The sequence below is a fragment of the Oreochromis niloticus genome, linkage group LG3, assembly GCF_001858045.2.
Source record: "Oreochromis niloticus isolate F11D_XX linkage group LG3, O_niloticus_UMD_NMBU, whole genome shotgun sequence".
Taxonomy (NCBI): Eukaryota; Metazoa; Chordata; class Actinopteri; order Cichliformes; family Cichlidae; genus Oreochromis; species Oreochromis niloticus.
The window spans coordinates 25667481-25694326 of record NC_031967.2 but is presented as its reverse complement, the minus strand read 5'-3'; the positions used below and the strand labels follow the sequence as shown (position 1 = coordinate 25694326).

The 26846-nt window shown below is 37.3% G+C and overlaps 3 protein-coding genes across 7 annotated transcripts in view; all 3 read right to left on the bottom strand.

Moving 5' to 3' along the window:
• The window catches only part of LOC109194483 (titin), a 722900-nt gene that overhangs the window by 232451 nt on the left and 463603 nt on the right, over window positions 1-26846 (bottom strand). The window lies entirely within an intron of this gene.
• On the bottom strand, window positions 11192-16767 carry LOC102077115 (uncharacterized). 4 transcript variants are annotated; one of them, XM_025905652.1, is made up of 10 exons: window positions 16412-16767; window positions 16128-16163; window positions 15502-15804; window positions 15094-15360; window positions 13007-13249; window positions 12706-12814; window positions 12413-12507; window positions 12185-12226; window positions 11972-12041; window positions 11192-11890 (listed from the first exon to the last, which is right to left on the bottom strand). In XM_025905652.1, the coding sequence occupies exons 1-9, from the start codon at window positions 16626-16628 to the stop codon at window positions 11986-11988; spliced, it is 1368 nt and encodes a 455-aa protein (XP_025761437.1). In that variant the 5' UTR covers window positions 16629-16767; the 3' UTR covers window positions 11192-11890; window positions 11972-11985. The 4 variants fall into 4 exon arrangements, with proteins under 4 accessions (XP_025761437.1, XP_013122668.2, XP_005465244.2 ...); XM_013267214.2 differs by having other exon boundaries at window positions 12164-12226; window positions 12413-12504; window positions 16412-16758; XM_005465187.3 differs by having other exon boundaries at window positions 12164-12226; window positions 16412-16755.
• LOC109204466 (uncharacterized) lies at window positions 17627-26334 on the bottom strand. Of its 2 annotated transcripts, XM_025905698.1 has the most exons (11): window positions 26224-26271; window positions 25850-25966; window positions 25722-25737; window positions 25552-25619; window positions 24865-24927; window positions 24711-24770; window positions 22503-22568; window positions 21366-21428; window positions 19346-19408; window positions 18069-18962; window positions 17627-17993 (listed from the first exon to the last, which is right to left on the bottom strand). In XM_025905698.1, exons 1-10 carry the CDS (start codon window positions 26234-26236, stop codon window positions 18955-18957), a joined length of 537 nt encoding a protein of 178 aa, XP_025761483.1. In that variant the 5' UTR covers window positions 26237-26271; the 3' UTR covers window positions 17627-17993; window positions 18069-18954. The 2 variants fall into 2 exon arrangements, with proteins under 2 accessions (XP_025761483.1, XP_025761482.1); XM_025905697.1 differs by having other exon boundaries at window positions 25850-26334.

The window sequence follows — 26846 nt, the reverse complement described above, 5'->3', positions numbered from 1 at the left end:
CAGAGCAGTTCAGAGTCACTTTGCCTCCAACTGGAATGTCTCTGCTGTTAGTAGTCAGTTGGGCCTTTGGTTTAACTGCTGTTGTATGTAGAACAAAGGCAGGAAAAAAAAGACATATTATTCAACATCACAATTTACAGGTCAGGATCACACTGCCCTGGTCTGTGCTACCTGAGGCATGCAAGGCTATTATCTGCCTTTAAATTAGACCTTGACCTTTTCTTCAGTGTATGATGCTCTAGCAGTATTGCTTCCATTTCCTGTGACCACACATTTAAAGGTTCCGAGCAGCTTTAACACTGATGGCTTTACTTCAACCCACTCTTTCATCATTTCTGTCTTTTTTATTATCTAGTAAGTAGCCACATAATTCAATAATTGTAGCATGCATTAATACAGAAGAAGACGCACATGATGTTTCATCAAGTAGAAACAAAAACACATTAACAGCAATTTATGACCTTATGCTTTCTTTATGATGTTCTTTATGTTCTGATATGCTGGTCTGCAGTACGGGGGCCCCACAGGGAACTGTGCTGGCACCGTTCCTCTTCACCCTCTACACTGCAGACTTCTCCATCAACTCCCCACGCTGCCACCTACAGAAGTTCTCTGACGACTCTGCCATAGTCGGCCTCATCACAGGTGAGGACGACTCAGAGTACAGACAGTGGACTCTGGACTTTGTAGACTGGTGTCAGCAGAACCACCTGCTGACCAACGCCGGGAAAACCAAGGAGTTGGTGGATTTCCGGAGACGCAGACCCACCACACTGACACCGGTGAACATCCAGGGAGTGGACATTGAGATAGTGGACTCTTATAGGTACCTGGGTGTTCACCTGAATAATAAACTGGACTGGAGCCGCAACACTGATGCTCTTTACAGGAAGGGTCAGAGCAGACACTACCTGCTGAGGCGGCTGAGGTCATTTGGAGTACAGGGAGTGCTTTTAAAGACCTTCTATGACTCTGTGGTGGCATCTGTCATTTTTTACAGTGTGGTATGTTGGAGCAGCAGTTTATCGGCAGCTGAGAGGAAGAGGATGGATAAACTCATCAGGAAGGCCAGCTCTGTTCTGGGATGCACCCTGGACCCAGTGCAGGTGGTGGGAGACAGAAGGACTCTGACCAAAATAACATCTCTGATGGACAGAGTCTCCCACCCCATGCATGTAAATGTTGCTGAACTGCAGAGCAAAAAAATTGTGTATGTTTCTGTTCTGTGTCCTGTGTACTGTTGTTTGTATATGTGTCTTTCTGGCTGCTGTTACAACCAAATTTCCCCTTGTGGGACAATTAAAGGATTATTCTATTCTATTCTATTCTATTCTATTCTATTCTATTCTTTATGATATTTAATTAAGCATTTTTATGTCTTTAAATTCTCTGCAAAGTGCAACACTTTGTTCTTTTTAGGCTTTTAGATCTTATGTTACTGTTGGATTGAGTTGGGCCCAGCTTTGGACCCTTTTTCAAAAATGCAAGTCGTGGTTTTCCTTCTGGATAAACCTTCCAGTATTCATTATTGACAAAACTTCAATTATTTAAATTTCAATACTCCCATCCATCCATCTTCTTGCACTTATCCAGGGCCGGAAGAAGATGGATGGATGGGAGTATTGAAATTTAAATGAGTGAAGTTTTGTCAATAATGAATACTGGAAGGTTTTCAGAAGAAAATCACGACTTTCAATACTTCCAAATATAAAATATTTTAGCTTATATAGTTAGGTGGTTCAACTCACTAGATTCAATTGCCTCAAAATACTACAATGATAATAATAATAATAATATTGTACATACAAACACAAACTTACTTGATGCTGACAATGTGAAGGCTTCACTCCACTCTGTTGAAGAATATGAGTCATCTCTGCGTCGACTCTTACACATGTAGTCTCCACTGCTGGACTCAGAAACATTGAATGTCACATCATTATTGTGTGTCCACTGTGTGGGTGTCCTGGGTCCTCTCCATTCATACTCCCACTCAGTGGTTTCACCTCCTTCCTGCACCTCACATGTCAGAGTGATCGTCTCACCTCTGAATATCTGAGGCCAGTTGGGTTCAGTGTTGGGCAAGTTACTTTGAAATAGTAATTCAATTATAGTTACTAGTTACTTCTTCAAAAAAGTAACTGAGTTAGTAACTCAGTTACAATATTCTAAAAGTAATTAATTACTTGGAAAAGTAACTATTGCGTTACTTTTAAAAAAAACAAAGAACGTTTAACCCTCTGGCGTCCAGAGTATAATTGGCCATTTTTTTACTACTCTTGATTTTCCTTCCACATTTTACCTTTAAAAACTATTTACTTTGCCTTGTTTGGTATCATTCTTTTTAGCGCAACCTCACGTGCCTGAATTTACAGTTATGTTCTCATTTTGTCATACTGTATAACCAGAATTGATCTAAAATCAGACAAAAAACATATTAATTGTCAATTTTAAAATCCTATGCACAAGTTCTGCAAACAACAAAGTTATTTGCATCCATTTACCTTTTACACTTTTTTTAAATAACCATTTCAAACTATTTACAGAACAATCAGCTGTTCTGCATTCAATAAGATGCCGCACAAATTATTTGTGCCACTCCAAAAAAATAATTTCTGTCCACTATAAAGGAGAACATCACAGCCTGATACCTGCAGGTGTGACAGCAGCAGGTGTATCACTCCTGTTTCTACCTGGAGACAGCAGTCGCCTCATTGTTCTGACACACAACACAAAACTATACACAACACTACACACTAACTACACAAGACAACACATTAACTACACACTCCAAACACGCTAAACGTCACAAATCTCTCACATCTCAAAACTCGCTCTCTCTCTTTTCCTGCTCTCTCTTTCTCTCTCCGTCACTCCTAAAACTTTTTTTTGTTTTGTTTTGTTGCTCATAAGCAGAGAGTGCTTGCTAGCGCTAACGTGGCGAAACTATTGAGGAAAAAACGCCGCGTATATCTTGTTTATCATGACTCTGGTTTTACGTGGCCTATCAACACAATTTAAAAACTGGCACCTTGTTGCTTTGTCTTTAAGTGGTCATGTGATTGGCTTACCACAACTACTTTATTCTTCCTCAGTCAAACAGCAGCACTCATGTGATTGTTTTGCCCCCTGAGCTCCAGGTGTTGTGCTAGACAGCGATCGTGATTACCGTCCGCGGGAGCGCGCAGCTGCTTAAAGCTGTAGCGTCCAGAAGATGCGGTAAGCTGAACACAGCTTCAACCGTCTGTTTGTTGAAAAATAGTAACGGACCGCGTTTCCTTGTTAGTAACTGTAACGCCGTTGTAACGATAGGAATAGTAATTAGTTAGATTACTCGATACTGAAAAAAGTAACGCCGTTAGTAACGCCGTTACTTGTAACGCCGTTATTCCCATCACTGGTTGGGTTGTTGTTTTACAACAACTTTATTGGAAACTGTTTACACATATTAACAGTTGAGACACAAATAGAAACATGAAATCAACACAGAAAACTTCACATTGTATGTTTGATAATCATGAGTGAATGTATATTTCAAACTAAATGACTGAACTCACTGGTTTTCTCAATGGTGACATCATAACTTATATCAGTGTAGTAAACTGGGTTTCCTCTTGTTCCTCTGCAGCGGTAGATTCCTCCTTGAGATACTCTGATATCTCTGTTTTGTTGATCTCCTATGTGAACTTCAGAGGTTGTTTGGGTTCGTCTGAACCACTCATATTTCCATCCATCAGAGCTCTGCACAGAGCAGGTCAGTGTCACACTGCCCCCTACTGGTATGATTGTTGTTCCTGCTGTCAGTGTGGCCCTGGGTTTATCTGATGTTATGAAAAAGAAGGGAAGGAAATATGCATTTTGATCCATTATTTAAAAAAAACAAAAAACAAAAAAACATAAATTAAAAAAATAATAATATCATAATTATAATAATATAATAGATTTAAACAATGTTTTAATGTTCTGCATTTTAGGTTCCAGATCTCTTAATAAGATCAGTATAACTGTTTGTCTATTTTCTGGCCCGAAGAAGTCACACTATAATGTAATGCTGAAGGATTCACACTGATTCGTGAAGATTCCAATTTTTTGGAAGCATCATAAGTTTTCACCTTAAATTATTGGAAATTCATAATGTCTCTTATTTTATTTTGTGTTTGTTTTGTCATTATTTGTATCTACAATGGTACATCTAGTAATGATGGATTAAACAGTGAGGGAGTATTTAGCATTATGTTAGCATTACATGAGCAAAATAACAGGTAAAATACAGTGGTCCTGTTTGAAGCTTCCTGTTTCATGCATCAGGAAAAACAGTTTCAGTAGCAACATTAATTAAATCTACTTTATTATTCATATGAGTATTTGAACAGAACAATTCATGCTATTGTTCACAGAGGACTTACCTAATACAGTTATAGACACAGTATTACTGTTCTTTGTGTCATGTGAGCTCTTCCTGCGACCAGAGCACTGATATCCACCACTGTCACCCTTAGAGCTAATTTCTAATGTATAGTCTTTGTGTGTGTTGTAGGGGATAAATTCTCGACCATCCTTGTTGATTTTGTATTCCCAGTCAGCGTCTTCACCTTCATTCATGTCACATATGAAGATAACAAACTCTTCAATAACAAAACTGGACCAGTTGGGTTCAATAGTTAGCACAGCATCTATAATCCAACACAATCACACCATTAGAAATCTGAAACACTTTTATGCACGAAACAATCTGTGTTTGTGTTCATAAAATGTTTTTTTTAATTTAAAATGTCAGTTCTAAATAAATAAATACAGAATTACAGAAATCTAAAATGCTAAAGAGTGATGCAGTATGTGGAGATAAAAAAATCATAAATAAAATAAAACAACTGTTCAGTCACCTTGAGTGTGTCCAGTGCAGAGGAGTGTACAGAGCACTACAATAAAGACAGAAACTTCAGACATTGGTTCAAATAATCAAGTATGGCATAAATAAAACACTTGGGGTTTTACCAGTGTCTACTATGATTGGTGACATTTTATATTATGATTTTAAATGCATCAATATCACTGATGTAGAAACAAACCTTTCTTAGATAAACTAAACCAGCTCCACTCTGATCTGAGTCAGTGCACTAAAATCTAATCCAGTCTACAAACAACCATGTTGGTAACAAACATGAGAGTCCTCTGATCACATGACCTGAAATGGTACAAATGACTGATGCTCTGTTCTTCTTACTAAAACATGTTTATGGATCAGTATGAATCAAACAATAGAAGTCAGTGATGTACTCACAGAATAGGCCCAGCTCACAGAGCAAAGTGGCTCCCATCCTCACATCCAGCAGTGACACGTCTGAAAACTTCTACAACTTTCTGTAAAGAGAGAGAGTGAAGCAGCAGCACAGCAGATACCAAAGAGCTGTGAAGGAAACAAAAACATTTTAACACTTCTTCTTTCAGCTTCCTTCCCTTTTTCAACAGAACTAACACACCTTAACAAGATCTGGCCGCAGCATACTGTGACATGTTTATACTGTCCTGGTGCTGCACAAACTTATCAAGCAGTTTTTATCAAATGACCTGTCATACAAATATAGTGAAACTAAACAATACAAATACACCGATGATAATTTGCATTACAAAAGTATTTTTTTTGACCAGCATTAAACTTTGTTAAGTAATTAAACTGCTACAGAAAAAATGACTTATATTAAACTGTGATGCTTTTTTTCCCTGCTTATTTTAATGCACTACGCAAATACAGTTAGTTACAGTTACAGTTAGGGTGGGGTGGGTTCTAACATATGTTTTAAAAGCGTTACAACACCCCCTTCCCCAAAGTATGAATAGTTTATTAATTTTGCATATGCTTATACTTTTACAGCATACCTAGATAGTGGAAAAGAAAGAATGATAGAGGTGTGCCTGCTGATATTTACAACAAAAAAAAGCATCCGATGAGGTCTCAAAGAAGGGTGAGTCAGTTAAATCAGTGACTAAAGAACATGTGATCTGCCACATAACACTGAGCTAATACTACAAATCATTGCAAAGGCTGACAGAGTAACAGAAAAAATGCAAAATGTCTCATGAAAAAATGAAGGCAATCAGAAGAAAAAGACAGAAAAAACCTGTTAAAGAAATGAAAACTAACGCTAAAGACTCCGACCTCAGATGATAAAAACCTTTGTCTGTATGGAGCCATTTGGCAGCTCAAAGCCAGAGGAAGTTTGCGTAAAATTACCCTGTGCAGTCATTGGGCACACCAAGCCTGCACTCTAGGGTTACATGCACACTGCTATTGTATTTTTGATACAGATAATATATAAGCTTTAAATGAGACTGTAGCAAGTATGACCAATGCTCAGCTACCGGTCTCCTCTTCCAGCCCTTGCAGCTACCTTAAAAATAGGGGATGCATGATCATAATGATAGGATCCAGTGACCTCCAGTGACACTACAGACTGAACCCACTGGTCCATCCATCCCCTGCAGCCACACCGCAGACCACACCCCATCACACAAACGGATATCTTTTTCGCATGGGACCAATAATAAAAATTTTGTTTATGAAGTATTTGTGGTGTTGTGAAAGTTTTTTCTGTTAAACTAATTTGCACACCCACGCAAAAGAGTGAATTTGAATTATGGTCAGTCGTAGAGAAATAAACACAAAAACCTTTATTCCACTAAACCACTTCTTGAAGTACTTTCTCTGGTGTGGACTCAGTTTTTGCTTCTTTTTTCTAATTGTTACAATTCTCTGCAGCATGTGTTACAACACACCCCAGTAATGGGGCGTACCAGCAATAATAATATATAATAATAATAATAATTACTCTCACAACCATCATTAGTGATTGCAGGCGTAACTATTGTACACTCAGATTTTTATGGTATATGGTTACTCTCTTATTCAAATGATGGGTTGGAACTGATGTAGATGGATGAATTAAGAAACGTAATTAAAAGAATGTACATTCATTTTGTCCTTGCCGGGTTAGGGAAGGACATTGCTGAGGGCCACAAACCGTTGATGACACACTAAAGGCTGTGAAAGAAAAATATTAAACTGCTTGATTAATAAATGCACCTTTATACTTTTATTTCCTTTTAGAGTATACAAAGTAACCTCAAAGTACTTTGCAACAAAGTAACAGGGTGTACACTACTTTTCACATTAAGACATCCGGGCCCTCACTACCAGACTACGGAACAGTTTCTTCCCCCAAGCTGTCAGACTCCTGAGCACTCAGTGACTGGACTGACACACACATGCACACTTTCATACACGTCCCTACCAAGCACTTATCTGCAGTTTCTGACACTCACACTCACTCACACACACACACACACACACACACACACACACACACACACACACACCAAGTTACTTTTGCACAATACTCAGCATTTTGCTTACTTCCATTGAACTGTCTTGTGTCTGTATCGTCCTGCTCTGTCTAGTGTTGCACTGTCTTGTCTTGTTTATTTTTGCAGTTTTTTGCACATTGCTTTACGTCCGGGGGTGTCCAAACTCCGGCCATTTTTATTGGCCCACAAGTAATTTCATAAATAGAATAGAAAATGGCCCGCACTTCAACTTTTGCTTGAGTGTATTGCACTTCTTAGTTTTAACACCAGGGGGAGCTACTGTTGATCAAGGCAGTTGCTCCACCAAAAAGGACAATCACAGAAGAAATTTACCCCAAGTTACTAAACATGGCAGAACCAAAGAAGCGAAAGGTAGAAAGTGAGTGCAGAAAATTTCAGACACGGTGGGAGAGTGAATATTTCTTCAAAGAATTCAAGGGGACGTGTGTCTGTTTGATCTGCACTGAAACTGTGGCAGTTATGAAAGAGTATAATGTACGACATCATTATGAAACCAAACATCAGGCCTATGCATCCTACACTGGTGCTGAGCGAGAGCAGAAAGTAAAGCAAAGGGTAGCTATCCTGCTGGGTCAGCAACAGTATTTTTTTCATGCTCAAATTGTCCAGGAAAAGGCTCCAATAGCAGCTATGAAGTCGCCCAACTCATCGCAAGACATGGCAAGCCTTTTTCAGATGGAGACCTCATAAAACGCTGCCTCGTTAAAGTCACCGAAATAATGTGCCCGGAAAAAGTACCGCAGGACTTCAACAACATCAGCATGTCCAGAAATCCAGTTGTGCGGTGCATCGAAGACCTGTCAGCCAACATTAAACTGCAGCTGTCTGATAAAGCTGTGCTTTTGATTTTTACTCCATCGCATGCGATGAGAACACCGATGCCACAGACACCGCACACCTGCTAATTTTTTTTTGCGGGGAGTGGACGAGAGCACGAGCGCTTTAGGTGAGTAAAAAATATATTCCACAGTACCCGTGTGTTAATGAGCAGGTACACGTGCTTCAAATATCAATAATGCGCATACATTGAGGTGTGACACTTTCTTACATGCGTTTTTCTTGTTAACACACAGAGTACACACCGCTGTGCACAGCGCACACACACGCAAAGTCAGCTGATCTCATCTGATGCAGATCTGCTCCTTGATCAGGTGACATTTGTCTGGATTTTTGCCACGAGTGGCGATCAGCACCGCAGCTGGATGGCCCGATTTACATACCCAGCGCAGCTGATACTCACTACTATACTACTACAATACTCACTACTGTTATTAAGTCCAGTTCAGTCTGTTAATGTTGATAATTGTTTAAAACGAACGTTAATAGGTGTGTTGCTAAGCCTAAGAACTTAAATAACAAACTTGAAATGTCCCCGTCCCATTTTCCCCTTTAGTGTTTTTTCTCTGTGCTGTAAATCTTCTGTCCAAGAGGAAATCTGCTGCTGTTCTGAGAATGAGCAACCAAAGCTTTTTCTGAATAAATCAATAAAGATCCATTTATGGAAAGCTGTGATGAAGGCAGTTTTGTCTTTAATTATGTTCAACAATATAACACATTTGACCACTTTTAAATGATTTTTCTAACTTTAATACAGTAAAGTTAAGGTTATATACCTAATTTCTAGTAAGTGGCCCAGCCCCTCCTATATTTTTATGTAGGAGGGGCTCAGTGAAAAAAGTTTGGACACCCCTGCTTTACGTAGTCCTGTGTTTGTCCGTTATATGTGAGCAGCAGGGTCTCGGAGCAATGCAGTCTCATTTCACTCTGTACTGTACCACTGTACATGGCTGAAATGACAATAAAAGCCACTTGACTTGACTTGACTTGAACACAGCTGGGAGAGACTGCGACCAACGACACCAAGTTTTATAGGCACTTTAAAAAATCATCAATAGATGAATAACGTATCAAATTATACTGATAAACAGAGGTGCCATACATACCCAGGGTAAATTTTCACGTGTTAATGATCCTGGCACTTTTTCACAAAACAGTGAAATTTGTCTAAAACAGTTAAACTTTTCATGTTAACTGTTAAAGCTGAACTTCACTAATGTGAGGTATCCCATTACATCAATGCAGACTCTTTTAACATGTTTTTCCATTATGAAGAAATTGTGGTTTGGTCATAAATTCACCCACAGGAAGCGAGTGAAACTAATGTGTGAGGCAAGATGAAGTCCTGCTCCCTCACTAAGCTTTTCTCGGCTGCTTAAAATGCAGCTCTAAAACTAAGGCACTCATAACTGTTTATATAATTATGTAATAGCATTCAGTAACCACACAGCAGAATAAAGGAAATAAAAATGTTAAATCTCTGACTATATTTAAAAAAACACCCACACTGAATCTCCAACATTTGGATCACAGAGCACAACTGCAAACACAACTGTTATGTGAAAGCTGTAAGTACATTTGTGCTTCTTGTTTGATTTTCTGATGCACGTGTTTTTATAGATAATAAACTCCAGCCCAGCAAAGTAACAGAGGTGTAAGCATGCCATATAATTATACTTGACAGTTTCTTGCAGAATCAGTGCTGCCTGTATCACAGGTGAAGCTTCTAGCAATAAGGCGAAGCAAGAAGTTCCCCACAGTTGTTGTGGCAATCTGATCGTAATAGTTAGTACTGAAATACAACTGAGTTCACTGCAACACGCCAAATGTAACCAAATGCTACAAAACTTTTAGCATTTCCTCACAATGTGCCCAACAACACCATCTGATTTGTTCATGTTTGTTACATTTTTTAATTTAGCAGATTTTTTTAAAAGTCATATAATAGCAGCAAAACAACTCAGTAAACATTTATGTAGCTTATGCTGCAAGAGTTTGTATTTTATATTCTTTCACTTACAATGTAATTTAGATAAACATAAAACTAATTGTGTTTTACAAACTGATGCACAGAATGACTGTTTTGTCCCTGTGTTTTAGCTTTTGGAAAAACATATGACAAATCACATCTACGGGTCCTGTAACAGTGAGAAACTGGTAGAAAATCTGAAAAATATGGTGGAGCAATTTTGTTATTGATATACTTTAGGGTTAAGGATGTCTATCCACACAGAGATAGACAACCATTTGCACTCAGATTCACACCCACATTTAAACCTATGGACAATTTAGAGTTACCAGTTAACCTGTCCCCACTAACTGCATATGTTTGGACTGCAGGAGGAAGCTGGAGTACCTGGAGAGAACCCACGCAAATGTGGGGAGAACATGCAAACCCCACAAAGAAAGACCTCAGCTTGGTGGTGGAATTGATCTTCTCAGGACCTTCTTGCTGTGAGGCAACAGTGCTAACCACGGTGCCACCATACTGGACGTCCATCTATCCTCCTTAAAAGCAAATATATTCTCCCCACAGAGGACAAGAATGAACTTCTGGCTCTTGGGAGGATATGCAACTAAAACATATAGAAAGTCATATGTAATACTTGTAGCTGTACTTTTAACTGTAATGTGTCGGCGTTTCAGCCCTTCAGTGTTGATTCTGGCACTTTTTCCCTTCTACTTTGTTTTTCAGTCAGGAATCAGACATCATGCCACACCATGTGTTTATGAGCAGACAACTTTTGTCATACACTTTACAAAATTTTATGGGTGTAAACTCTTTGAGTTTGTATACTGTTTAGTATCGTGTCAGATCACTCAAACTGTTTTTCTACACAGATAATGTACTTAAAGTTTAGCTATTTTAAATTGCAGAAAACATTTAAAATCATGGTAATGACTTCTTTAATAACCACCATAATAACTATCAAGCCAAAATGGCACATGAAATAAAATGTAAAGTCTCCTGTAGCAGTGATATCACCTTTAATCATTCCTGAGTTACTATTTATTGCGTCATATGTTGACAGGGAACACATACAGTATATACAAACAGATCACTCACATGTGCATGTTTACATATATACATATACACACACATGCACACATGACATAAAGAACCAAGATAAACTAAGACAGAACAGATCTGTAGCCAGTTTCAAAATGACCCAAAAGCCTGTGAAAATACCTAGATCTTCAAGATTGATTAAAAAATTTCCAAAGAGGAGGGGGACTTTACAAAAGAGGGGAGACTCTGAGAAAGACCTGTGACCTTTAGATTTTAAGTGGAAGTGTGGGACTAGTAAAATAATCTGACTGGAGGACAAGTAGAGTTCGAGTGGATAAGTGCAAAAGTATAAAAAATCAAAGAAACAGCTTTAACAACAATTCAGACAACTATGAGAACTTCAGATGCAAACCCCCAGCTGTCACATGGCAAAAGGTGGGATACACTCGGAACGTGTTAGCTAACACAGAGTCAGATGACTATGGACACTCACATACACAGCCATGCATGTCTTTGGACTGTAGGAGGAAGCAGAGTACTCTGAGAGAACCCACACAGGCACAAGTAGAACATGCAGCTGCACACAGAAAGGTCCAACTAGGCCGGTTGATTCAAACCCAGGAAAATCTTGCTGTAAAGCTGAAGCTTCTTTCTATGGACCTGGACAAAAAAATGACATATATTATATACAGATGAACACACACACACAAACACACAACAGACTTGGTATGATTATATTACCAAGAGTTGTTTTCCTATTTTCTGACTTCAGAATAAATAGCGCATTCTGTTGCTGCCTGACATGGTCTACCTGTGAATGGAGAAACCAGTTACGGTCCAGATTATGTTTGTTAGATGTTACATAAAATACAAAAACAATCAAGTTTAATGAAAATGAACAGAGAACTTGAATTGAGTGCTAGTTTAAAATACCTGGATTGTTCTGAGATTCACCTTTGTTTTTGTGCATTACCAGGGCATACAGCAGATTATCATCTAAAAGATGACAGAAAGGATATAATAATAATAAGGTATAATAATATTTCAGAAACTGAAATGCTGCAAAAGTGGAATCTAATTTAAAAAATATGTCCGTACATTTAAAAAAGGGACATTTTAAAGGTTTTTTGTCAGTATCTTTTAAAAACTTTTGAAGATTTGGGTTAGTTACTCAAAACTGACCATGGACTTCAGAGTAGAGCGCTTCAAGCTGACATGCATTCTGGCTAACCCCAGGATCTGCAGAATCAACATGGGTTTGTTTGCACTGTGTTCTCCTGTAAAATGTAGTATAGTAATAGAAAGAAAATAATGTTAAGAATATTTAAAAAAAAAAGTGAATAGAAATAATTGATAACTAATAAACACGTATGCTCTTTAAGATGAATACTGAATAATTTTTACAAGGAAAATATATTATTTTGCATTAGAAACTGAAGGCAGAATCAGATTTTAATCAATTGAAAAGGCCTCACCCTTTGACTTTCAGATAAACCATGAGTAGGATAGCAATCAGTAAAATCCCACAAACAAATCCAATAATCATCTGCACAGTAAATGAAGACTTTATAGGGCTGGATAAAGCTACAATAAAAAACAAATACATTTTATTTTTAAGTTTTATGCTCAGTTGTTTTCACAAAGTATGAATACTCACTACTATTAGTACATTATTGTGATTTAAAATTATCTATATTCACATAAAAACACCAAAAGTGTTGTTGCAGGGAATTTTTGCAAAGAGAAGGGCTGAAGAAGAGTTTTAAACAAACTTACCCTTTACTGACATCCAGCTCTGTGGTGACAGTTTTCCTGAATACTCACACTTGTAAAAGCCTTCATCTGATTTTGACACTGCAGGGATATTCAGCTTCCCTATGGTGTCATTGCTGATGAGGCTACCATTTCGAAAGAAAAGCACAGAGGATTTTAAAGTTGTGTTCCTCAGTTTGCAGTGGAGCATAACAGCTTCTCCCTCAGTAACTGGGTGGACTGGGCTCACAAGAATGATATTGCTTTCTGTAAAACAGTCAGACAATGTCACATCAGAATACATACTAGAGGACGGCCCTGGTTACAAAAGACTTGTAGAAAATTCAGAGCATTGTCTGACAAATGTTAAAAGACCTCAGCTGCCTCACAAAATAGAGACAGCTCTGGTCCATCCTGTAGAGTGGAGTTGTGCTTTTAACCCACTCCAGTTTATTGTCAATGTGTACTCCGAGGTATTTTTTGTCCTCCACACTGTCGACCCCCTGGTTTAGAACAAGGTTTACTGGTTTCCTGGTCCTCCTAAAGTCCACAGTCACTTCCTTGGTTTTTGTCACGTTGAGTTGCAGATTATTCTGCTCCAACCACGAGACAAAGAGTGAACTACAGCCTGATACTCTGTCTCATCATCCCCACCGATGAATTCACCCTTCGCAGAGTTATCAGAAATCATCTGAAGATGGCAGGTCTCAGTGCAGTGGCTGAAGTCTGTGGTGTAAAGGATAAATAAGTGTGGTGACACACAAAATTTAAGACGCACATATTGTGGTCTTCCTGTCCTGTAATCAACAATCCAGGACACAAGAGAAGCATCCATCTGCATCACTGTCAGCTTATCACCCAGGAGGGCTGGCCTGATGGTATTGAATATACTGTAAAAGTCAAAAAGTGTAACCCCCACAGTGCTTGCTGGCTGGTCCAGATCGGCATAAACACAACTGAGAAGTTAGATGATGACATCTGCTGATGTCCAAAGTGGAGCTACTAAGATAAGTGAAGAGGTTCCTAATGTGGCCTGTCTATAGATCGGAGCTGGTCGATGATGGAGGCACAGCCCTTGATGAGGCAGGGACTCGCCCCATCTGTCCAGTAGACTTCCCCGAGTGGAGTCTTATTATTTGTCTCTGGACCTGGTCGTGAGTGAAAGTGATAGGTGGGGGAGGGGTGTCTGTTCTTTCATACTAGATTATGGTGCAGTGAGGAGAGAGGGAGAGAGTTGCATGGCTGTGGGTTGCAGGCTGACTACAGCTAAGTGAGAAGAAGGGTGAGCATTAACTGCAGTGTCGAATCTGTTGACGATTTGACACTGCTGAATGTAAGTGACAAGACAGAGCAAGTAAACTGAACATCATGTCACATGAAAAGAGGGATTGTCAGAGCAGGAAGTGACTAACAGAGACCATAACGATGTACTAATATTGCAAACAAATTTTTAAAAAACAACACTTAAACACAAGAAACCAAATACTACAGAAAACTTAAAATACTGTCTTGGAGACACAGGACCATGACAGGAACAGGAGACTACTAAAATAAAACGGGAAGTGACTAAACAAAGAAGCATCTAAGACATGGATCTAAAGAGCTTGGAAAGGTTTGGGGTTAACCTTGGCCGACTGACAGGGACAGAGATTTAATAACAGATTTAATACAGGGAGAACTGAAACCAATGAAATTTGCAAAAGTCTAAAGACAAAAGTGAGCAGATAACCATAAAGAACCAAACCTGAAATAAATAAAATTCAAAACTCAAAGACTCAGAACAATTAAACACACAAAAGGTAAATACAAAAATTCAAAACTCAGACAGAAAGCTTGGGGCCTGTGGTAATGTAAGGCAACAGAAAGGTCTGATGACTTACTGGAGGCATGTTTTCACATTAATGACAAATTGAGCAAAAAATAATAAGATAAAGGTGAGGAATGCTACGCTTGCATTTTTATATTTACACAAACATAACCTTAACACTTTCAAAAATATAATCTTATTGACTGAAATTATGCTTACTGTGACACAATGTGGGCAGAAACTGCAGAGTCATACAGACAAAAAAAAAAAAAAAACCCGAAAAAAAGGATGTAAAAATACTTACTTTGCACTGTGATGTTGACAGCATTGCTGAAGCCACCCAGTTTAGACTCACACCAGTACACGGCTGGTTTGGCTGTAGCATTTTTGATCATGCAGGTGGATCCATTCATTGTTCCCCAGACAGAACAGTTTGCAAGGTAGCCTGCTTCAGTCAGCCTCATCACTCTCCACTCAGGTTTTTCCTCACAGCGCAGTGAGACAGACTCTTCAGAGAAGTGCTGCACTCTGTCAGGAGTCACTTTGACAGTTGCAGATGCTGAACTAGAATCTTAGAAACATCATGTAATGTGGGATCAAAACAGCCACTGAGATATTATGAAATTAGGAATCTAAATGTTTCTTGGAGTAACTGTATTAATAGAAGCTGTATTGTTATGCATCATGGCAATGATATTACATTCAAACTTACCTGCAGACCAAACAAATACAGGTTTGCTGTACGAAGTGAAATGCTCTGGCTGTTGTCTTCCAGCTCTACATGCGTATCCTGCCGTCTGTTTCTGGCCATGAACAATGTAGGAATTTTGTGCAGTTCCATGTTTACCACCTGGTAGCGGCTCAAAGTAGTAGGCCTTGCTTGAATTTCTGAAAAAAGCCTGATACCAGTAGAACCTCGATTCTGCAGAGTGATTTCTAACACTGCAGTGTAGAGTCACTGATGCCCCAGGACTCAGCCATGATGAAGACACCCTGAGATCAGGTTTGGGTTTATCTTTTAAAATGAACACATGCATGTCCATGTTAGTAAAGCAAACAATACTCAGCAGTTCTTGAATATATTTTTGTCATTTTCTTGCACAATCTCTATGTTAGTTTTGTGTTCCTTGTCGCAATACATTGTCAAAGAAACTGCTCAAGTAGCAAAGATGAGTAATCACAGCACACATAAGTAGTGTTTGTGTTAAAGAAATAAGATGCAGAATTACTGCCTAGAATGACAGTAATTCTGCAAGTAAACTATGGCTGATGGTATTTATGTGATATATATCTATCTGAAGTGATGCAACAGAAACAAAAGAAAAAGCATGCAATCACCTTGAGCTTGTCCGCAAGACAGAAATGTGTTCAGCACTGAAATAGAAGTTAATACTTATAAAACTTAAAATTAACCTTGCATTTAAAACTTCCTGGTGGTTCACTGATGACAGTATTGTGTGTAATTAACAGTGTCACTACTAAGTGTTACACCTGCGCCAGCTAGCCTGCATTAACTAAACGGTGATCCCAGTGAAGTGGATAAAAATACCATACTGTCTGTGCTCTTAAAGAAACTTATACAAAAATAGACATTGCATAATGTAAATATTCAGTATACTCACAAAACAACCCAGATGCACAGAACAAAGCATGTCCCATCCTGATATTCAACACTGAAAATGGTGAAAATGTCTCTGTACTTGTGAGAAATGTTTCCACTTTGATGCTCTGGTGCATATGAACAAGATAAAAAGAGAAGTGTGGGTGAAAGGAAGTTATATCTCTTATCAGCGTGAGCACACTTGCTTTCTGCGGAGTCCTTTTCTCAGACCACACCATCTCTCCTCCCTTTCCTGTTTTAAATAAAGCTCTGACAACTGCAGTTGTATTGAAATGCCCACTTCGTTATGAGGAACCACAAATACTTCAGTTTTGAACATGGCCCCTGTCAACACAATAATGATAAATAGTAACTTATGAATAGTGACTTGACAGCTGCATGAGGGTTTACATTTTATTTCATGTGTCATTTTTGGCTTGATAATTATTGTGGCTGTTATTAGAATAAGTCGTGAGAATAGCTTTAAAGGGTTAAACTAATGTTTTCTGCAATTAAAATAATAACATTTTCAGGACATTGTCTGTGTAGAAAAAACAGTTTAGAGCAAAATGAATAATATACTGTATTTATGAAATACATTTCTACATAATATATGTAGGAATATGTATGAAACAGTAGCTTTGACTGCTATTTTTAGTCCCTATTTAGGATTACAAAAGATTACACGCTGCAGCTTTATGAAAAAGGCACAACAGTTATACATTGTAAAGCCTTCAGAAATGCAATTTGTACTAAGCTGTTACTGTGATACTGCAGGGTTCAGCAGACAGGTTGCAGTCAAACACTGACTGATAGGTCTTGGAACCATTTCTGCCAAAGGTTAACATGGATTCAATAAATTATAAATGACATAATATCACCCTCTAGTGGCTATCTGCTGTAAACACAGTCCATCATTGTACTGTGCTTTGTGTTATAAGATTGACATAGGAAATATGGGACAAAGAGCTAGAGCTGTATAGCAGAGTAGAGTGAGTGATTTATTTATTTTTTAGGCTTGTATTTCTGAGATTTCTTCCTATTAAAAAGAAGTTTTTCTGGAGGGGGTGGTCTGACTTTTTTTTTGTTCCTGTATTATTATTTTTGTGATTTTGATGCTTTAAAAATAAAACTGAATTGAATTGCATGTAAAGTTAAATATTTCATTGTTTACATTTGTTACAATTTTGATGATTACAGCTTACAGCCTAAAAAAAACATCTAACAACTGCAGACATATATTTCAAGTCAAGCGGCTTTATTGTCATGTCAACCATATACAGTGGTTCAGTACAGAGTGAAACAAGACAGCATTCCTCCAAGAACTTGGTGCTACATAAAACAGTAAATCAATACAGGACTACATAAAGTGTACACTACACTACATTGGGTCAATACCAAAATGTTGTAGTGTTGCCCATCATTAATGCAGGATGCATAGCAAAGCATGTAGAAAGCAACAAAAAATGACTCAAGAAATCGTGCTATATCCTGGCTTGCAAGTCAGAAGGCTTTAAACAAAAATCCAGACAGAGAGCAATGGAGAGGTGTGACTGCAGAAAGGAGGGCAATTTTATAACCAAGCTCACTCAGAACAGGTGTACCTCATGCAGCTAATTACTCCATTTATTTTCTGTAGGATTAAGAACAGCACAAAAAAAACCAAACAAAAAATACACCTAAAGCCCAGGTGTTCCAACATTATATGCAGAGATGAAAGGATAAAGCTGTTCAGTTGGTCTCAAAATTGCGGAAAAAAAAAAAAGTTGCTTGGTTGAATTTTGACCAACCCAGCTTGCCAAAATTTTGAGATTTTGAGAGTCTTGGTCTGAAAATAGTATTTTCCCATTTTCAGTGAAGATCGGAAGAAAAATGGTGCATGAGCAAATTATTAGGTCCAATAAAGAGGAAAATTTTTATAGCGGAGAATTTACTCTGATTGGATTTTCTAAACACTCATTTTTCAAAATAATAGAACCCCAGTACTAAATGTCGATTAACTTTAAGCTGTCTCTATGATTTGCTATTCATATTGTATACATGGTCATTTAGTTGAAAGTTACCAAAGATAAATCCTTTACATTTTTACAATTATATTGTACAGCTATATCATGATAGAACAAAAACACTGCTCAGGCCAAAATAAAAACCCAAACTATAACTGCATACAATTTCCATGAAGAAATGCATTTATTCACACATTTAAATCCATACCGTATTATAGCAGTCCTCTTTTAGGTAATGTTCAAAAACTTTCAATACATGCATTTATAGTATTCCTTTGTGCCCATAGAGGAACCTATCTTATGTTACACTCTAAAAGCTAACTTTATATCATGTTTTATTATTAAGTGAATACAGATAATATGAACACTAAATGAAAACACCTTGTCTGTACCATATATTATATATATATATTGTATACTGTATATTATAATGATGATGACTATCACTAAAAAAAAATTGTACAAAATACAGAACAAGCTACAGACATTTCTGTATAAGAGGCGCATACAATGGCTTCAAAAAAAAAGCTCGAGGTTGGTTTTACTGCTACAATTCGGCTCAATGACCTGTAAAACAGCCACAAAAAGGACACAGGGATTATCATTTAGTAACAATATTATGAGCTAAAGAATACAAATAAATCACTAAGTATAACAGTCATGTTAGCTTAATTACAGAGGGAACTTCCTAATTTGACTTCAGAATAAACTGCTTCATCAGCTGATGCAGGACTCGAGTTTACTGTGACTGGAGAGAATATTATTTAAAAGGCTTAGCTGTAAACTCATAATAAAAAGTAATTCTTTAACTCACAGGTCAATGAGTATGACATATTAGTGATACAAACTAAAATGCATTCAAGTAAAAAATAAGTAAAGCAGATTTTCATGTTATTTTTTCCAGTCAAATTTTAAGCTCATCACTGGAGAGGATGGCAGGCTTTACTTACCCTGGTTGTTCTTGGTTGCTCTTTTATTGTGACGGTTGACCTGAGCATACATTGGACTGTCTTCTAAAAAAGAAATGAGATCTCAGGATGCATTTATGCCGCAGAAAACAATGATATACAGCTGCTGAACTTGTGGACAGCCATAGAAGTTGACATAAATCGTATGAATTTCATAATATTCTATATTATTATTATTATTATTACACAAAGCTGTGTGTGTGTGTGTTTGTTTGTTTGTTTGTTTGTTTGTTTGTTTTAGCCCCCCTGTATGGCAGCATTCCTGGAAGCATATTCATCAAACTCTGACTTTAAAACCAAACAACAAGTTCATTAACTCTGAAATTGTCGACTCTGAGTCTTCTGTTCCAGAACAGCTGATCAGAGTCAGTTCAAATCTGAATATGTTCACCCGGTGTTAAGCGCATGCATGAGCAGAGAAAAAAGCAATCATCAATGGATCCCCAATGCTGCAATTGAACATGCCAATGGGTAAAAAAAAAAAATAGCAGATCATTCATTTTAATACAGAGGACCAAGAAGACAACAGTATATATATTTTTTTCTTAATCCTATCCTGTCTGGCAGCTTTTGCAATCAATGTCATGTCCTCAACAGTTGACCTGTCCCCAGTGGCTCAGTGCAGGGAGTGAGCACTGCTGTAAATAAGTCATTTAGGATTAATCTTGCACTGCAGATCGGGAGGAGAGCACTGCACGAGAGTCAGGAATTTTGCCTCGGAGGAAATCGCACTGTTTGTTGTAACACTGTAAATAAATTCACTGCTGCAACCAGGAAAGTCCTGCATTTGGGTCCTGTTCCTAACTAAATGTGATAAACTGTTCCAAACACATTTTGGTTTTTCAAGATCATCTCTATAAATTCGCTATAGGCTCTTCCTTTTCAGGGATTATCTGTTTATTTTGTCATTTCTATCCATGTTATTTCAATTATTACATTGTATATGGTACACAATATGACAATGTCTAAGGCAGGACAGCCGGGCAGGGGAGGGGGACCTAATAAAAGGAAAGAGTACAAATAGAAATGCACAATGTATCACCAACCTGTAATAAAAATGAACATACAGCACCTGGAACACAAAAATGTGAAAAATGCACCTATACTTGGTACTAACTGAATGAATGTGGAAGCAGTCATGTTAAGTACACAAAAAAGCAAACTAATTCAAGTCTAGGATTTCAGTTCTTGTAAAAACATAAACTTCTGCAAATTAATTCACTCAATGCATCTTTATGAATGAGGAAATGAAAGTGAGTGTCAATCAGCTAGTTCAAGTCTGGAAGGAGGGGAGGAGTCAGAGAAAATCAGAGTTTATAGAAGAAAACCTGCCAGTGAGCAGGTTAGGTTTACAGAGTCTGTCACCCCAGAAACCGACTAAGAGTTGAAGTTAACACTCTTTCTGGAACAGAAAACCCCAGTTTCACTCATTACAACTCAGAGCTGTTAGCTAACCCTGCTTCCTAGAACAGGACAGACACTAGATAATGCAGAAGCTAGACTATAAGACAATCTATGGGTGCACCAACTCTTTGTGTAAGGTACAGATAAAAGAGACACTACCAAAAAATCTCTTTGAGATTCCGAAGGACCATTAATGCAGAATAAAGACATAAAATAAAAATAAAACATTGCTGAAATCTTACTGCTTTAAAATAATAGCTGATGCATACAGTGGGCCAAAAATTGAAGAAAAAAAAAACCCCTAAACAAAACAACAACACACATCCACAACCCAAAAAGGATCAGGCGATTGACAAAGGCTAGCAAACATCAATATCACAGCTTTTGTTAGTGATTTAAACTGTGAGTGCATACAAACAAAAAAGTAAAATAGATTCACAATTTTAGAATTCACAATCATTAATTATGACAGTAAATTATTAATATAAACTAAAATGCATACACAAATAAGACAAAAGACTTCATTTTTAATCAGAAATTATTATTTTTATAATAATTATTAAATTCAACACAGGAGATTATAGCAGGCTTTACTTACCCTGGTTTTCCTTAGCTTTTGCTTTATTGTGACGGTTGATCTCAGCATATGTTGGAATGTCTTCTATAATAAGAAAGGAGATTTGAGAATACATTTCTATCAGTGGCTCACTGGCTTACTAAGAATTTTGATTCCCTTGTAGTTGGAGCACACCCTCTGGCCCCCTTTCTTAGTAAGGGGAACCAACAACAGTGAGTGTCCCAGTCCAGAGGCAATGCCCCTGATGTCCATGCAATGTTGCAAAGGAATGTCAACCAAGACATTGGTTGACATTACAACATACAGATCCTCAAGGAACTCATGGTGAATCTCATGCACCTCAGGGAACCTGCCACCAAGGACCTGTTTAACTACTGACTCCGCCCCCAGTGATGGGTGAGTCATCCCCCTCACCCCAGACTCATCCCCCTCGGCCTTTAAATAAAGAGAATTGGGTGTATATGTTTTGTTTGGGATTTTCCCCAGTTTACACAAATGTGTACATATAGGGTCAAAAGTATACATACACTCTTACAAATATTTTGGTAAGAGGTCCTTCAGCAAGTTGCACCTTGATCAAGTGCTTTGGGTCACAATAAGCACGCTTCTGGATTAATTTTTGAGATCAAGCTTTTGGGAAGGCCATTCCAGAAGGTTACTTTTAGCCTGCTTTATCGATTAAAAAAATAACTTTGATTGTGGTTGTAATCATTGTCCTGTTGAAACACTCAGTTGTGCCCAAGTTTAAACCCTCTAGCTACTGAGTAAGGGTGAAGTTTAAGAATTTGGAGGTAGTCCTCCTTTCATTATTCTAACCACATCCAGACCTTGGCAAGGTGGTGAGAAATTTGAATAACTTGTACTTACATACAGTTGTTTAGGACTGACCCATTGGAAAGTTCATTCCAGAAGCTCAAAGTTCTGACATTAGCCCAATTGAAAATATGTTGACTACACTTAACTGTGTCAAAAGAAATTAATAAAAGCTGAGAACTACAATGATATTCATGCCATTGATGAGTGTATGTAAACTTTTGACCACAGCTATATATGTATGTACATATATACATGTATGTATGTATGTATATATGTATGTGATTAAACGTGAATGCACTTCTATAACTTATAGATTTTTATATAGACTTATATATTTATTACCGAGACTGCTTTCTAATCTGACTTCGGAGTAAAGTTCCTCATTAGTTGCTGCAGGACTTGGTTTTTCTGTGAATGGAGAGAAGATCATTTAAAGCACTGATCTGCAGTGTTATGATTACCAATTATAATGTACTTGAAAGGAAGACAATTGATATCTCTACTAAGGAAAAGAAAGAAGGAGTATGGTAGCATCAACTGATTTAGAAATCTTGATGTAAACTGTGAATATAGACATAAAAATGCATAAAAAGATTTATATTTTCAATAAAAGATAAGCATATTGAACAATATTCAGTGGGACTGATGACAGACATTGCCACTTGTTTCCTTTCTTTACTTTTTTTGTGACCTCAACATAAATCAGACTCACATGAAAAAAAAAAATAAGTCAGATTTTTTTCATCCAAAATGTGATACAGAGCTGTTGAATTAATAGACAGATTCAAAGGTGGACTAAAACTATTTTTAAGACACTGAAAAGAAAATCAGCTTTTTGTCACTGACACTGCAGCTAATGCATGCTTATTGATTTTATGTAAAAGATAAAACAATGTAACAAAAGATTTATTTGTTGTAAAAATAATTCTCAGCAATAAATATTATACCATTGTGAATCCTGTTTATTTCTCATTTAATAGTGTCATATTTGTAAGGAAAATGTATTTGTGAGTTGAGCAGCAGCAGAGCTGGGGTGGCTGTAGCTCAGGTGGTGGAGCGGGTCACCTACTCATCGGAAGGTTGGTTGTTCGATCCCAGGCTCCTTCAGTCTACATGCCAAATATCCTTGGGCAGGATATTAACCCCATTTTGCCCTCCGATGCATCCATCGGAGAGTGAATGCGAGTGAATGTTTGATAGAAACACTAAAAACCTTAGATAACGTGCTTGTATGATTGGGTTAGAACGCAGCTTAGAATGCACGAGTTGTATAAAGTGCTTTGAGTGCTCAGTGAGAGTAGAAAAGTGCTATATAAGAACCAGTCCATTTACCATTTAGTTGAGTATGTGGCCTACGTCTATGAAAAAAATCCATGCCAAATGTTCTCTGCCAGTGTAATGGTAAATGGACTGACTCTTATATAGCGCTTTTCTACTCTGCAGGAGTACTCTAAGCACTCTTTACAACATCCCACATCACCCAATCACACCCATATGTTCAGGTTCTAGTGCACAAGTTGCTAACACCAGTACAAGTGGGCCTGATGGTGAAGAACAATTATGGCAGGGCCTCCTGGCAGCTCCATGAGACTGGAGATTTGATTTGTGAAATTTATTTTGGGAACAATGAGCTATCAGCTAAATCATCCTGCAAACATTAACTGCAAATCTGTAGAAGATGTTTCCTGAGTGCTGACAGGGTGAGGAAACGGTCTTATGTGGTGTGATCTTTTTGGGAAGACATCCTCCATTACAAGGATCTTCCTCTTCAATTTGGAGATGGTACCAGGGCCAACTCTGAATAACACTGGAACTTTTTGTGGAATTCCAGCTTGAAGCTGACCTATTGCATGGGCAATATCAGTCAAATGTGACATGCTTGGTGCAGATACCAACTGACTGCTGTAGCAGTCTATCCTCACAGGCGCTACTAATCAGGCCCCACTCAGTCACCTGACTGCCAGCCCCTGTAGTAGTTTTTCATGGGCACAACCCGCATACTCAGCTTTGTTGCTCAAATGCAATTTCCTTACAAATGTGGCACCATTTAAGGGACCATTTAACAGACTTCATTGCCAAGAAGCATTTTACAACAAAAAATAATCAACCACATAAAAACGTCCTCCTTTTTTCTCATATATTTTATATATATATATATACATATATACATATAGATATAGATATATAGATATAGATATATAGCATACAGTATGTATGAGTTCATGTACAACCTGCAAACAACCAGCAAAATAAAAAATCCAATGAATTTTGTTCTAGGAATATGAATAGAGAGTGGAAACATAGGAAAAAGCTATTTATCCGGGATGCATATATCTAAGAAAGCGATGGAAAGCAACTATAAATCACAAATTGGTTGAAAAATACTGTATATAAAGCAGGCAAATTTAATAATATCCAAATGATCTTCGATGTGTGCAAGATTCAACTCTGGCAATATTTATTAATCCTATGAAAGTAGTTAAGCTTGGTAACTGCTAAGCTGACCTGAAACTGCATGCAATGCAAACAATGAGACTGTTAAGACTATACCTTCAACTCCCACCTTCACCTCTGAGTAAATAGTATGCTCCTGTGATTTATGATGATTCTCTGTTTAGATAATCATATGAAAAACTATAAGAATTTAAACTTTCTCAACTATGAAAAATTATATATTCATGTTCAATGTTTTTTACATACTCACTCTTTTTTCCAACATGTTTAAGCTGAATTTCAGAGTATGTAACATCTTGTATTTTACCTGCACCTGAAATGCCAATATATCACACAAAATTAGTTTCCTTAAATTAGAAAAACAAAAATAAAAATACTAACAACAAGAAAATAGCTTTATTTGTAACTACTGTATATATTAAATCATCTCCAGTTTTTTTCCCCACATGGGTCACTGATTCATAGAGCTTAGCAGTACCTAAATTAAAAAATAATAATAATAATAAAATAACAAGCCAGGAGTACTTGTTATTTTGTGCCAAGCAGATATCACTTGTTTTTAGAGGTAATTACAAAGATAGAAAATCCTGAGGCTTTTTTAGAGATTAATGAAGATTTTAGATTCATACTGTATAAATAAAAATACATTTTCATCCATTGAAGTCATAATTATGTTGTAGTATGTGTAATTTATATACAACAATAACCTTTGTAGATTCTTTCAATCAAGTAATAAAGGATACAGTCAGGTATAAAAAAAAAAATCTGGTTTAACTCCTATTGTCATTTTACTTTAGTTCAACTGAAAAAAGTTTCAGTCTCACAGCTTTTGATTTTTAAATACATATTTTAAATAACATTCATTTGAAAACAGCTGACCAAAAACTGAAGCAAAGAATTAGAGTTAGGATAAATGAAAACTTAAAGAAGAACTGACCATGGTCAAGAGAGTTGTGTTTGTCAATTTCACTCTGGTTGACTACATGATTGGTGGTGGTCATTGGACTGTATGGCATAATAAAAACATAACAATTACGTCCAAAAAGTCTGATAAATGTATGCATTGCAGGTTAATAAATATATTTACTACAATAAAAAAATACCAACCTAATAAAGCTTGAATCTGTAAAGAAGACAATTGTTTCACTGTTAATGTAAATAAAATTCCCTTTTATAATTGTCACAGTTATCTTTACATTTACATTTTGAAGTTTGAATCAAGGAAAAGGTCTCACCCTTTTTTTTTCTATAGTGATAAAACGAGAGCAGGACAATAATAAAGACAGAGATTCCACAAGCCAATCCAACAATCAACCACACAGGCAAAGAAGAGCATTCAGGACATAACACACCTACTGCAAATTCAAAGAAATAATAATAACAATAGAAACAATTTAAAAAATTATTAGGAAAAACATTTAAAATGGTAAGATAATTGCAAAAGTAGAACCAAATGACTTCAAACTTCAAAACAGCCATTTTTTTTTTATGGACAGCACATTACTTTATTGTTTATGATGACTGTACTTAATGATAATCATGCTAGTTCTCAAATATCAAAATGGTTCACAAAAAAAAAACATGCATCACATGTCTTGATCCTGCTCACCTTTAACTGACATCCAGCTCTGTGCTGACTCTCTTCCTGAGTACTGACACTTGTAGAAACCTTCATCAGACTTTGACACTGCAGAGATCTTCAGCTCCCCTCGGGTATCATTTTGAATAAGTTTGTCATTGTGATAGAAAAACACATTGGAAAGTATTTTTTGTGTTCTCAAACTGCAGCTCAGACTAACAGAAGCTCCCTCAGTCACAGGATGAACAGGACTCACCAGGATAGGACCATTACCATCATCTGTGACACAATCACACACAATTGTTTCAGTCACATCAGCTGGTGCACACTTTTAGAAAAAAAAAAGACATATAATATAGGAAGAGATAAGAATAGATACTGCTAATAAATACTGCTTGTCGTATTGGTTGCCGGGGTCTTAGGGTGTAGCATTTATTCTGTGGTTGTGAAGAGCTGAATCATGGTTGTTCAACCCTAGATGCTGGCTTGTTAACTTGGTTCAGACACAGCCAGGTGGAAACCTTTTGAGAGCCATCGATTTCTGGTCCAGTAGGGCACAGTCCCGCTTGTAGATCAGGTATTCAAGTCAGGGATGTATGTTTAACTTGTCTTACACAGGTGTAATAGTATATCAGAAAGCCTAATTTCTCCCA

What these genes read in the sequence shown, in the direction of transcription:
- LOC102077115 (XM_005465187.3), bottom strand. Translation starts at nt 16,628, where the DNA reads ATGGTGTGGTCTGAGAAAAGGACTCCGCAGAAAGCAAGTGTGCTCACG. An exon ending in TGTCAACATCACAGTGCAAA is followed by an intron (nt 13,250 to 15,093) that starts GTAAGTATTTTT and finishes ACTGTTTTACAG; the next exon opens with AAAGCAATATCATTCTTGTG. An exon ending in GCTCTACTCTGAAGTCCATG is followed by an intron (nt 12,227 to 12,412) that starts GTCAGTTTTGAG and finishes GTCATCTTTTAG; the next exon opens with ATGATAATCTGCTGTATGCC.
- LOC109204466 (XM_025905697.1), bottom strand. Translation starts at nt 26,093, where the DNA reads ATGGCTGTTTTGAAGTTTGAAGTCATTTGGTTCTACTTTTGCAATTAT. An exon ending in ACACAACTCTCTTGACCATG is followed by an intron (nt 24,928 to 25,551) that starts GTCAGTTCTTCT and finishes TTGGCATTTCAG; the next exon opens with GTGCAGGTAAAATACAAGAT. An exon ending in CAGATTAGAAAGCAGTCTCG is followed by an intron (nt 21,429 to 22,502) that starts GTAATAAATATA and finishes TTCTTATTATAG; the next exon opens with AAGACATTCCAACATATGCT.